The sequence below is a fragment of the Schistocerca cancellata genome, chromosome 8 (genome assembly GCF_023864275.1).
Source record: "Schistocerca cancellata isolate TAMUIC-IGC-003103 chromosome 8, iqSchCanc2.1, whole genome shotgun sequence".
Lineage (NCBI taxonomy): Eukaryota > Metazoa > Arthropoda > Insecta > Orthoptera > Acrididae > Schistocerca > Schistocerca cancellata.
Genome location: NC_064633.1, coordinates 496,077,732 through 496,091,545, shown reverse-complemented (window position 1 = coordinate 496,091,545; position 13,814 = coordinate 496,077,732). Strand labels below are relative to the sequence as shown.

The following is a 13,814-nucleotide window of genomic DNA, read 5'->3' as shown; positions in this document are numbered from 1 at the left end:
GGACGACGTTGTTATCAGGAGAAAGAAAACTGGCGTCCTACGGGTTGGAGCGTGGAATGTCAGATCCCTTAATCGGCCAGGTAGGTTAGAAAATATAAAAAGGGAAATGGATAGGTTACAGTTAGATATAGTGGGAATTAGCGAAGTTCGGTGGCAGGAGGAGCAAGACTTCTGGTCAGGTGAATACAGGGTTATCAATACAAAATTAAATAGGGATAATGCAGGTGTAGGTTTAATAATGAATAAAAAAATGTGAATGCGGGTAAGCTACTACAAACAGCATAGTGAACACATTATTGTGGCCAAGATAGATACAAAGCCCACGCCTACTACAGTAGTACAAGTTTATATGCTGACTAGCTCTGCAGATGATGAAGAGATTGATGAAATGTATGATGAGATAAAAGAAATTATTCAGATAGTGAAGGGAGATGTCAGACGTAGTTGCAATAAGGTATGTAAACGAACGACTGATGTGGATAGATTTGACAGTGTCTAGCAAGAAAATTAGGATTGTGTCAGTATAGTCGCATTGTGAAGGGACAGATCAAGATAAGGTGGATAGTTTTTATGAGGCACTCAGTGATGTAGTTGTTAGAGTAAAGTACAAGGACTGTGTTCTGCTCATGGGTGATTTTAACGCCAGGATTGGAAATCGAACAGAAGGGTATGAAAAGGTTATGGGTAAATTTGGAGAGGATATGGAGGCCAACAGGAACGGGAAACAACTCTTGGATTTCTGTGCCAGTATGGGCTTAGTAATCACAAACTCCTTTTTTAAACATAAGAACATTCACCGGTATACTTGGGAAGGCAGGAGAACCAGATCTGTCATTGACTATATAACAACAGATCAGGAATTCAGGAAGGTTGTGAGGGACACACGTGTATTCAGGGGATTCTTTGATGACACTGATCATTATTTAATCTGCAGTGAAATTGGGATTGTGAGGCCGAAAATGCAGGAGGTCAGGTCCATATGTAGGAGGATAAGAGTGGAGAAACTTCAGGATAAGGAAATCAGGCACAAGTACATAACAGCGATCTCAGAAAGGTACCAGTTAGTTGAATGTAGTCAATTACAGTCATTGGAAAAGGAATGAACAAGGTACAGGGACACAGTACTAGAAGTGGCTAAAGAATGTCTTGGAACAGTAGTGTGTAAAAGTAGGATGAAGCAAACAGCTTGGTGGAATGATACAGTCAAGGCAGCCTGTAAAAGGAAAAAGGAGGCGTATCAAAAATGGCTACATACCAGAACCCAGGTAGACAGAGAAAGTTATGTTGAAGAAAGAAACAAAGCCAAACAGATAATTGCAGAATCCAAGAAGAAATCGAGGGAAGACTTTGGCAACAGGTTGGAGACTATGGGTCAAGCTGCTGGAAAACCATTCTGGAGTGTAATTAGCAGTCTTCGAAAGGGAGGTAAGAAGGAAATGACAAGTATTTTGGACAGGTCAGGAAAACTGCTGGTGAATTCTGTGGATGCCTTGGGCAGAAGGAGGGAATATTTTGAAGAGTTGCTCAATGTAGGTGAAAATGCGATCAGTAATGTTTCAGATTTCGAGGTAGAATGGGATTGGAATGATGATGGAAATAGGATCACATTTGAGGAAGTGGAAAAAATGGTCAATAGACTGCACTGCAATAAAGCGGCTGGGGTGGATGAAATTAAGTCGGAACTCATCAAATACAGTGGAATGTCAGGTCTTAAATGGCTACACAGGATAATTGAAATGGCCTGGGAGTTGGGACAGGTTCCACCAGACTGGACAAAAACAGTAATCACACCAATCTTTAAACATGGAAACAGAAAAGATTGTAACAACTACAGAGGTATGTCTTTAATCAGCGTTGTGGGTAAAATCTTCTCAGGTATTGTTGAAAGGAAAGTGCAAGTATTAGTTGAGGACCAATTGGATGAAAATCAGTGTGGGTTTAGGCCTCTTAGAGGTTGTCAGGACCAGATCTTTAGCTTACGGCAAATAATGGAGAAGTGTTATGAGTGGAACAGGGAATTGTATCTATGCTTTATAGATCTAGAAAAGGCATATGACTGGGTTCCTAGGAGGAAGTTATTGTCTGTTCTACAAGATTATGGAATAGGAGGCAAACTTTTGCAAGCAATTAAAGGTCTTTACATGGATAGTCAGGCAGCAGTTAGAGTTGACGGTAAATTGAGTTCATGGTTCAGAGTAGTTTCAGGGGTAAGACAAGGCTGCAACCTGTCTCCACTGTTGTTCATATTATTTATGGATCATATGTGGAAAACAATAGACTGGCTGGGTGAGATTAAGATAAGTGAGCACAAAATAAGCAGTCTTGCATATGCGGATGACTTAGTTGTGATGGCAGATTCGATTGAAAGTTTGCAAAGTAATATTTCAGAGCTAGATCAGAAATGTAAGGACTATAGTATGAAGATTAGCATCTCCAAAACGAAAGTAATGTCAGTGAGAAAGAAATATAAATGGATTGAGTGCCAAATAGGAGGAACAAAGTTAGAACAGGTGGACGGTTTCAAGTACTTAGGATGCATATTCTCACAGGATGGCAACATAGTGAAAGAACTGGAAGCGAGGTGTAGCAAAGCTAATGCCGTGAGCGCTCAGCTACGATCTGCTCTCTTCTGCAAGAAGGAAGTCAGTACCAAGACTAAGTTATCTGTGCACCGTTCAATCTTTCGACCAACGTTGTTGTATGGGAGCGAAAGCTGGGTGGATTCAGGTTACCTTATCAACAAGGTTGAGGTTACGAATATGAAAGTAGCTAGGATGATTGCAGATATTAGTAGATGGGAACAATGGCAGGAGGGTGTCCACAATGAGGAAATCAAAGAAATACTGGGAATGAACTCTATAGATGTAGCAGTCAGGGCGAACAGGCTTAGATGGTGGGGTCATGTTACATACATGGGAGAAGCAAGGTTACCCAAGAGACTCATAGATTCAGCAGTAGAGGGTAGGAGGAGTCAGGGCAGACTGAGGAGAAGGTACCTGGATTCAGTTAAGAATGATTTTGAAGTAATAGGTTTAACATCAGAAGAGGCACCAATATTAGCACTGAATAGGGGATCATGGAGGAACTGTATAAGGAGGGCTATGCTCCAGACTGAACGCTGAAAGGCATAATCAGTCTTAAATGATGATGATGGTGGTGGTGAAGGGAGATGAAAATTTAATAGTCATGCGTGACTGGAATTCGACAGTAAGAAAAGGAATAGAAGGAAACGTAGTAGGTGAATAAGGAATGGGGGTAAGAAATGAAAGACGAAGACGCCTGGTAGAATTTTGCACAGAGCACAACTTGATCATGGCTAATACTTGGTTCAAGAATCACGAAAGAAGGTTATATACATGGAAGAAGCTTGGAGATACTGGAAAGTTTCAGATAGATTATATAATCACAAGACAGAGATTTACGAACCAGGTTTTAAATTGTAAGACATTTCCAGGGGCAGATGTGGACTCTGACCACAATCTGTTGGTTATGAACTGTAGATTAAAACTGAAGAAACTGCAAAGTGGTGGGAATTTAAGGAGATGGAACCTAGATAAACTGGCAGAACCAGAGGTTGTAGAGAGTTTCAGGGAGAGCATTAGGGAAAGATTGACAAGAATGGGGGAAAGAAATACAGTAGAAGAAGAATGGGTGGCTTTGAGAGATGAAATAGTGAAGGCAGCAGAGGATCAAGTAGGTAAAAAGACGAGGGCTAGTAGAAATCCTTGGATAACAGAAGAGATATTGAATTTAATTGATGAAAGGATAAAATACAAAAACGCAGTAAATGAAGCAGGCAAAAGGGAATACAGACGTCTCAAAAATGAGATCGACAGGAAGTGCAAAATGGCTAAGCAGGGATGGCTAGAGGACAAATGTAAGGATGTAGAGGCATAGATCACTAGGGGTAAGATAGATACTGCCTACAGGAAAATTAAAGAGACCTTTGGAGAAAAGAGAACCACTTGTATGAATATCAAGAGCTCAGATGGAAACCCAGTTCTAAGCAAAGAAGGGAAAGCAGAAAGGTGGAAGGAGTGTATATAGAGGGTCTATACAAGGGTGATGTACTTGAGGACAATATTATGGAAATGGAAGAGGATGTAGAAGATGAAATGGGAGATATAATACAGCGTGAAGAGTTTGATAGAGCACTGAAAGACCTAAATCCAAACAAGGCCCCAGGAGTAGACAACATTCCATTAGAACTACTGATCGCCTTGGGAGAGCCAGCCCTGACAAAACTCTACCATCTGGTGAGCAAGATATATGAGACAGGCGAAATACCTTTAGACTTAAAGAAGAATATAGTAAATCCAATCCCAAAGAAAGCAGGTGTTGATAGATGTGACAATTACTGAACTACCAGTTTAATAAGCCATGGCTGCAAAATACTAATATGAATTCTTTACAGATGAATGGAAAAACTGGTAGAAGCCTACCTCGGGGAAGATCAGTTTGGATTCCGTAGAAATATTGGAACACGGGAGGCAATACTGAGCCTACTACTTATCTTAGAAAATAGATTAAGGAAAGGCAAACCTACGTTTCTAGCATTTGTAGACTTAGAGAAAGCTATTGACAATGTTGACTGGAATACTCTTTTTCAAATTTTTAAGTTGGCAGGGGTAAAATACAGGGAGCGAAAGGCTATTTACAATTTGTACCAAAACCAGATGGCAATTATTAGAGTCGAGGGACATGAAAGGGAAGCAGTGGTTGGGAAGGGAGTGAGACAGGGTTGTAGCCTCTCCCCGATGTTATTCAATCTGTATATTGAGCAAGCAGTAAAGGAAACGAAAGAAAAATTCAGAGTAGGTATTAAAATCCATGAAGAAGAAATAAAATCTTTGAGATTCTCCGATGACATTGTAATTCTGTCAGAAACAGCAAAGGACCTGGAAGAGCACCTGAACGGAATAGACAAAGTCTTGAAAGGAGGATATAAGATGAAAATCAACAAAAGCAAAACGAGGGTAATGGAATGTAGTCGAATTAAATTGGGTGATGCTGAGGGAATTAGATTAGGAAAAGAGACACTTAAAGTAGTAAAGGAGTTTTGCTATTTGGGGAGAGCAGAATAACTAATGATGGTCGAAGTGGAGAGAATATAAAATGTAGACTGGCAATGGCAAGGAAAGCGCTTCTGAAGAAGAGAAATTTGTTAATATCGAGTATAGATTTAAGTGTCTCTAAGTTGTTTCTGAAAGTATTTGTATGGAGTGTAGCCATGTGTGGAAGTGAAACATGGACGATAAATAGTTTGGACAAGAAGAGAATAGAAGCTTTCGAAATGTGGTGCTACAGAAGAATGCTGAAGGTTAGCTAATGTCAAGGTATTGAATAGAATTGGGGAGAAGAGAAATTTGTGGCACAACTTGACCAGAGGAAGGGATCGGTTGGTTGGACATATTCTGAGGCATCAAGGAATCACTAATTTAGTGTTGGAGGGCAGTGTGGAGGGTATAAATCATAGAGGGAGACCAAGATATGAATACTCCAAACAGATTCAGAAAGATGTAGGTTGCATTAGGTATTGGGAAATGAAGAAGCTTGCACAGTATAGAGTAACATGGAGAGCTGCATCAAACCAGTCTCAGGACTGAAGACCACAGTAACAACAACAACAAGACATCAAGCATGTTTCCACAACCATTTACATATCAAGTGGGCTCCTGAAGTAATTGCTCAAAATGATTTTTGGGAAAACCATTTAATACAATTATTGATGATGTTTTATTCCTACCACTGCTTTGAATACATATTTTTGCCAACAAATTGAAAGTAGATTGCAGTCACCACCAGCTATAATTGTATAGGTACCTATTTGTGACGAGAACCAAGTTTTCTTAACTTTTCAGCAACTGTAATATATGAGTAGGGGGTTGATAAAAGGATCCAATTATTAATTTATTCCTGTTGTCAAGTGTAACCTCTACCCATACTAACTCACAGGAGTTATCTACTTTAATGTTGCTTACAAGATAAACTGTATCTAACAGCAACAAAGATGCTACCACGAACTGTATTTAATCCATCCATTTCTAAACTCTGTTTGGCTCTTTGTGAAAATTGTGGCTGAACTTATCTCTGACCTTATAACAGTTTGAGGTTCAGTGCTTTCTGTTAGTGCTTGGAGCTCTGACTCTTCCTTAACACAGCTAAAACAGCTTAAAACTACAATATTGATTATTGTTATGTCTACTTGTTTTCTGTATTTTTTCTGCACCCTTTGAATGTGAAACCCTTTTTGTACTTTCCCTAGACACTCTAATTCAAAAAAACACCCAGTTCATTCCACATATCCCCCTCTACCTGTATAACCACTTCTTGAGTGTAGTGGACACCTGACCTATTAAGCAGAATCTGAAATCCCATCACCCTGTGGTGCAGGTAGAGAAATCTGCAACCTACATTGTCACAGAACTGTCTGAGCCTCTGATTCAGGCCAGCCAATTGGCTCTGTACTGAAGGTATGCAATCAGTCTTGTCATTGATGCTACAAATGGTGAGCTCTGCCTTCATCTTGCCAGGACTGGCAGTCTTTCCCACTTCAGCTAGCCACCCAAAACCGGAGAGAATCACTTCTGATGCAAAGTGACACACATCATTAGTGCTGACATCAGCCACCAGCTGCAGTTCTTAATGCCCTGTGCTCTTCATGGCATCTGGAAGCACTCGTTCCACATATGGTATGACTCCTTCCGGTATGCACACAGTGTACCCAAATACACTGTCGTAAACCCATGTGTTTGATTTTTTAGTTGCTTTTGCTTTTAAGAAGTCCTTATAAACAGTTTATTCGATTTTTTATTTCTGATATAGCAGTCATTGAATCTTAACATATTACACTCTAAGACATATAAAATGATGCGTCACAAAGGAATGATCCGAATGGGATGGAAATCAGTAGATGTGATATACATTTACAGGCAAACAAATGAGTACAACTTTTGAAAAAAAATTTTCATTATTTATTGAAGAGAAAGGGCTTCACAAATTGAGCAAGTCAATAACAAGTTGGTCCATCTCTGGCCTCTACGCAAGTGTTACTTGGCTTGGGATTGATTGGTAGATTTGTTAGATGTCCTCCTAAGGCATATCATGCCAAATTCTGTCTAAGTGGCATGTTACATTGCCAAAATCTCAAGCTGTTTGAAGGACGCTGCCCATAATGCTTCATAAAAGCTCAGTTTGGGAGAGATCTGGTGATTTTGCCGGCCAAGGTGGGGTCTGGCAAGCATGAAGATAAGCAGTAGTAATTTGTCATGTGCGAGCAAGTGTAAGCCTAGTATGGCTTTTGATGAAGAGTAACAAAATGGGGCATAGAATATCGTTTATGTACTGCTGTGCTGTAATGGTGCCTCGGTTGACAACCAGAGGGGTCTTTCTATGAAAAGAAACGCCACCCCAGACCACCACTCCTGTTTGTCAGGCTGTGTGACCGGTGAAAGCCAGGTTAGTAGTCTATCAATGTCTGGGATGTCTCCAGACATGTCATTGCTGATCATCAGAGCTCATTTGAAGGGTATGCATCATTGGAGAGAAAGCTACACCAGTCAATGAGATTCTAGGTTGATGATGTGTCCGAAGATGCTCTGGACAGCCAATTTGACTGTTGGCCACCATACTGCCCAACAACCAGGAGTGGTGGTCTGGGGCGTCATTTCTTTTCATAACAGTCCTCTTTTGGTTGGCATCCATGGCACACTTACAGCATAGCAGTAAGTCGATGATATTCCATGCCCCATTTTGTTGCCCTTCATGCAAGCCATCCTGGGCTTACATTTCAGCAAGATAATGCCTGTCTGCACATAGTGAGAGTTTCTAATGCTTATCTTCATGCTTGCCAAACTCTACCTTGCTGGATCTCTCCCCAACTGAAAACATTAGGAGTGATATGGGGAGGACCCTCCAACCAGCTCGGGATTTTGAGGATCTAATGTGCAAGTTGGATAGAATTTGGGACAGTGATCCTCAGGAGGTTATCCAACAAGGTCAATCATTTCCAAGCTGAATAACTGCTTGCATCAGAGTCAGAGGTAGAGCAACGTGTTATTGACATGCTCGATTTGTGAAGCTCTTTCTATTGAATAAATCATCCAGTTTCTCTGAAATTGTAATAATTTGTTTCTCTGTAGATGTACATCACATCTATTGATTTCTGTCCCATTTAGACAATTCCTTTGGGCTGCATCATTTCCTTTTTTCTCTTAGAGTAACTGTTTGCTGCTTTCTATGGCTTTGTCTTAGTTGTAAGAGACTGAGGTAATATTAACTTGAACACTTTATATGCATGTCGTGCAATGAGCTTCACTGTGGGTGTAGTGCATCGCACGTACTACTCTGTGCAAATGTACTTATTATTATCTCACATGTTAAAGTACTGACTTCTTTTAGTTTGTGTGCACAATGTTTGCAGATTTTATTCAAATCAGTCTCAATGACAACAGATACATTATGTAAATGGCACACAAGTGGCATCTGGGCAGTAGTAATAATAATTAATGAAAAACAAAAGTATTAAAACTGTAAATATATGCTTATGAATGAATGCCCTTTCTTTATTCGTATGTATTTTATTCAAATATGTATTACGTTTCTGTACTGGGGTGTAAAAATGAATATTATTGCTGATAATTAAAAGCAAAAATGTCTTGACAATTAAGTAAAATATAAATATTGAGTACATTATCCTGCATGCCCAACTGATTTGACAGGAACAAAACTCCAAGAAATATGAGACATCAATTCTGGTGACTTAGACTCTGCTTACATGCCACAAATGATATAATTAATCTCACTCCAGAACAAGTATAACTTTTATTGTATTTTATTTTCTACCTCCACACAAATAATAGTTGAAATTGTTGTACAGGATAGGTTTTCCCAGAGTTCCTGTAACCTTTGTATTTCATGTGTAAATTTTATATTTGTGAAAGCACAATATCTCAAAAAGTAAACTGAAAATCACCCTCAGGTATAACAGTGTACCACAGTTAATATTTGTTAGCCAGCAAGAAGAAAAATTTGAAGCTTTCTTAATTTCATGAAGTTAACTTGAGAGTTAACTTATCAAAGATTACAGACTTGAAAAATACAGTAGGTCAAATGTAAACCTATACAAACTTTGAATCACATTGTACAGTGCTAGTAAAATCATTTATGACTAATTATTGATGTGAATTTGTTTTGTTACATGGTCTAATTAACCGAGCGAGGTGGCGCAGTGGTTAGCACACTGGACTCGCATTCGGGAGGACGACGGTTCAATCCCGTCTCCGGCCATCCTGATTTAGGTTTTCCGTGATTTCCCTAAATCGTTTCAGGCAAATGCCGGGATGGTTCCTTTGAAAGGGCACGGCCGATTTCCTTCCCAATCCTTCCCTAACCCGAGCTTGCGCTCCGTCTCTAATGACCTCGTTGTCGACGGGACGTTAACCACTAACCACCACCACCACCATGGTCTAATTAAGGATATAATAAATTGGATCTATCTTTCGTTATTCATCGCAATGGTTAGCACACTTGACTCGCATTCGAGAGGATGACGGTTCAAAACCCGTGTCCAGCCATTCTAATTTAGGTTTTCCGTGATTTCCCTAAATCGCTTCAGGCAAATGCCGAGATAGTTCCTTTGAAAGGGCACAGCTGACTTTCTTCCCCATCTTTCCCTAATCGGATGGGAACGATGACTTCGCTGTTTGGTCTCCTCCCCCAAAAGCCACCAATCTTTATTCCCTTCATCAATTCTAATGGAAAACTGCTTGAAACACTGAATGATATTTTCTGTGACAGCTGCTGTGTATGAAGAACAAATGAAGAGCTCAGATATTTCACGACACTTTTCCCAATACAAGAAGTAAACACAGCATTCAAGCAGTGCAAAAGTCCCACATTGTTTCAGACTGTTTCTGACCACACATCCACAGGTGAACCAGTTTGAAAACTTGAATGGACTATCACAGATTCACTGATCGAACAAAGGCAGTGCAACATGAAAACTTTCTTATTCATTTTCAGTTTTTGGAGTTGGATAACTTTCTTATATTTGACACTATGAAGAGAACCCCTTCTTAATGTGGAGGACTATAAAGTGAACATGTAATACTGAAATATTCTCCTTCACAAGTATTTACTGAAATGTATAAGACTACAGAGAGCTCTTGAAACAACAAAATGGTCGCTAGACAATTAGTTTTGTTGTACCGTCACATTTCATGTATCTATTAATAATCAGCACTTCTGTCTTGGAGAGATTTTGATATTCACAGCAGTTGTCCAAAATCTCACCATGTAGCTTCTATATGTTATCATTGTGATAAACTAGCAGGCATTGTTGACTTTATTGTAAATATTTCTCTTTACTATCAGTTGTGCTGTGAACCAGAAAGGTTTAATCGTGAGAATTGACTCGGAGTAGTGAGGTAGGTTATAGGTAGCCTCTTTACATTGTTACTGTCTCTGCCCAAATCTTAGACCATAAGATCACAATCCTTTTGCTGCTTAGCACAGAATAAAGTGTGTCAAGAACTACTGGTATTCACCTACTTCATGCTCTATTTGTTGTTTAATCCTACCATATTAAACACTGGAGAAAATGTTATATGTACAGTCAAAGAGACTTATCAAGATTGATCTTATCTCCATTTTGCAGAGTGGGTGGATTATATCCATCAAATTTTTTGCAAATATTTGATAATGCCTTGTGCAGAGGGTCATTAGCATATTTGCAAATTTCTGCAAAATGCGTTGAAGTTTCTGAATTCTTTGAGAGCTGCTGCCATCTCTTGAGCTGCTGGGGTATTTGTGTATTCATTGTTGGTAATGTTGGGGTTGTTTGTGTTAGTTTTTAAAAGTTGCCTGGGTTCCTCATAGTTCAATAAAATTATTTTCCTTGTTACTACTTTTCAGCATTAGCGTAGGGTAACTCTATCTTTGTAGGTTTCTGTACTTGTCATCCGTAGGTATTGTGATGGTGTCTGGAATTTGATTTGTGGTAGTTTTTAGGGTTCTGAACCTCAGTTGGTAAAAACAGAACCCTTGTAGGATCACTTTCTTGTCCATCTGTCTGTCTAGTGTGTATCAAAGCAGACCCCCATACTATACAGGATAAATGCTAGGGAAGAGAAAGGAAAAAAGAAATAAGTGAATGATTGCCTTTCCTTGTTTTTGTTTGTTCTCATCCCTCACTATGATAAAATGTTCTTACAAAATGTTTGATATTCTTTGTTTGCCCAGAGAATCTGTGTTTCTTAAAGTTGGCAAAGACTGTAACCAAGTTCCAGTGTGGTGGTCATACAGCCATTAGAAAAAGGTGGGTGTCTACAAAGAGATGTCTGTATTGGTAATATGTAATATCTCATGGAAAAAAAATGTTGCAGGGTAAAGGTTTGAAACCAAGACATTCTTTAATGACTACATGTGCTATTGGTGGCGACATGCACACCAATGCCTCAACCTTCATCAAAAGTTAGAAGAAACTACTTGACATCCTCTCCCAACTTGCTGCTCTGCCGAGTGTTTTCCTAAGTCTCTGCCACCCAGTGTCCCCTCATCATTTTCCTGTTCCATGCCTCATTCTTACGCCCTCTAAATGCCTTCCTGTGTGACCTGTATTTACTATATACCACCTTTGTCGCTACCTATGTTCTTTTGTGATGGCTATCTCCTTCCCTCTGTCTTTCTCGAATCCTCCAGCCTTACTGGCCACCCACCTTCATACACATTTTTCGTATTCTTTGAACTGAATGTTTAGTTCAGTTTCAAAGCTATAGCAATAAACCAGGGTTTCCATTATACCAATATCTTTCCAGGGTCAGTTTTGTAAGTGTAGCATAGCATAGGACAAATATTTCCACATTTTATTCAATTTACTCAACAATAGATCTGTTAACTTAAAAGCCCTTCGTAGCAATTTGTGGGCAATTTGATGTGCTGCTGTTGGACTTTGTCAGAATGTACAGTATAATCTTTTTTTTTAATTTTTATTTTTTGTTGAATTATATATGACATTTTCATGTGGATTTGTGGACTTTACTCTTGTGATGTGGGTTGTAAACATTATGAAGTATTACCAAATATACAATAGTTAACTTCAGTTATCCAGTGGGAATATAATAGATCAGGTATAATTGGACATTAATTGACATTACAGTGCCTGCCACCCCCTCCAGTACTACCAACAGACGATAATGACGATTATCGCAGTGAGTGTGAGAACTGTAAGAGTACTCCCCACGGGTCCAGTTATTACCTGGATGAGGAAGGGGAAGGTGATGCTCCACAGCAAGAGACTATGACACTTCATCGGCGGCCGGAACATGATGAAACAGCTGAGCAAAGAGGTTATTACCGTACATCACTCACACTCCCCACAAATACCCGCAGGACAAGGTAAGAATATGTATGTATTAATAAGTAAACAGGAAATAGGCTACAATTAGGGTGTTGAATTATGTCAATGTATGAGTGGCATTCATTAAGTAATGCAACACTTTTTTGTTTTTTGTTTTTGTGAAAGCAGGTTGGTTTTATTCAGGATTTCAGAGCACCATGTTATTCCCCACTCTTTTGTCTATGCTCGCGTGGTACCTCTCTACTGGGTGTTGTCAAAGCCAACATTTTGCCACATCGATAACCTCCCCATCGTCCGTGTACTTCTTCCCACATAGTGCATTCATCAAAAGGCCAAACAGATGGAATTTGGAAGGTGCAAAATCCGGGCTTTATGGTGGATGAGTAAGAATAATCTAGTGAAGTTTTATGCGCAGACTTGTGTGAGGGCTTGCATTGTTGTGGAGAAGGAGAAGTTTGTTTGCATTTTTGTGGCAGTGCACATGCTGAAGTTGTTTTTTCAATTTATTGAGGGTAACACAATATACTTCAGAGTTGACAATTGAATGCCGAGGGAGGACATCGAACAGAATAACCCCTTCAGAAGATTGACAGCCTTGCCTTTACTGCCTGAAGGTGTGGCTCTGAACTTTTTCTTAAGAGGAGAGATAGATGCAGTTTTAGTTTCAGGTTCGAAGTGATGTACCCATGTTTCATCACCTGTGATGATGTTTGACAAAAAATTTTCATGATAGGCCTCATAACACACAAGCAATTTCACACTGATGGTTTTTCGTTGCTCTTTATGATCTTCTGTTAGGCAGTGACGAACCCATTTGGTGTCACACACCTTTGAGTACCCCAACTGGTGGACGAGTGTGTCAGCAGTACCAACAGCGATATCCAGTTGTGCAGTTAGATGCTCGATTGTGATTTGTTGATCACCTTGAACGAGTGTCTGCATGTTCCAACATTGCAAGAGAGACAGCTGTGTGCAGCTGGCCGGCACACAGGAGATCAGACAGATTTGTGTGACCTTGTGCGACCTCACCCAATGACTCACCATGCTTATGTTCACTGCCAGGTCTCCGTAGATATTCTGCAAGCACTTACAAATGTCTGCAGTGCTCTGCTTTTCCACCAAAAGAAACTCCATGACAGCTCTTTGCTTGGAATGCACCTCTGTTACAGATGCCATTTTGAATAGTATGTATAGTGGCACCACCTATTGGAAGCTATAAGGATAGAAGCAGGATAATCCATAATGTCCCACAATAAAGTTGTCATTTTTTTTTCAACCAAAATTGTCTGAGGAAAAAAAAAAAGTGTTTCATTACTTACTGAATGCCCCTCCTAGTTAATAGAGGACAGGTAGATACCAGTATGTTCAACAAATGCAAAATTAAAGATCATATTTTCAATGTTGCTGTTGCAATACTAAATCCAAAGAGTTTACTAGTGTTCTATGGGGGAGAGGG

General features: G+C 39.6%; 1 protein-coding gene across 1 annotated transcript in view; it reads left to right on the top strand.

The window, feature by feature from the left end:
- Nucleotides 1-13,814, top strand: part of LOC126095185 (uncharacterized) — a 70,381-nt gene that overhangs the window by 47,007 nt on the left and 9,560 nt on the right. Inside the window, exon 6 of the mRNA XM_049909918.1 lies at nucleotides 12,158-12,396. Coding sequence (XP_049765875.1) covers nucleotides 12,158-12,396 — 239 coding nt within the window. The remainder of the gene's footprint in view (nucleotides 1-12,157; nucleotides 12,397-13,814) is intronic.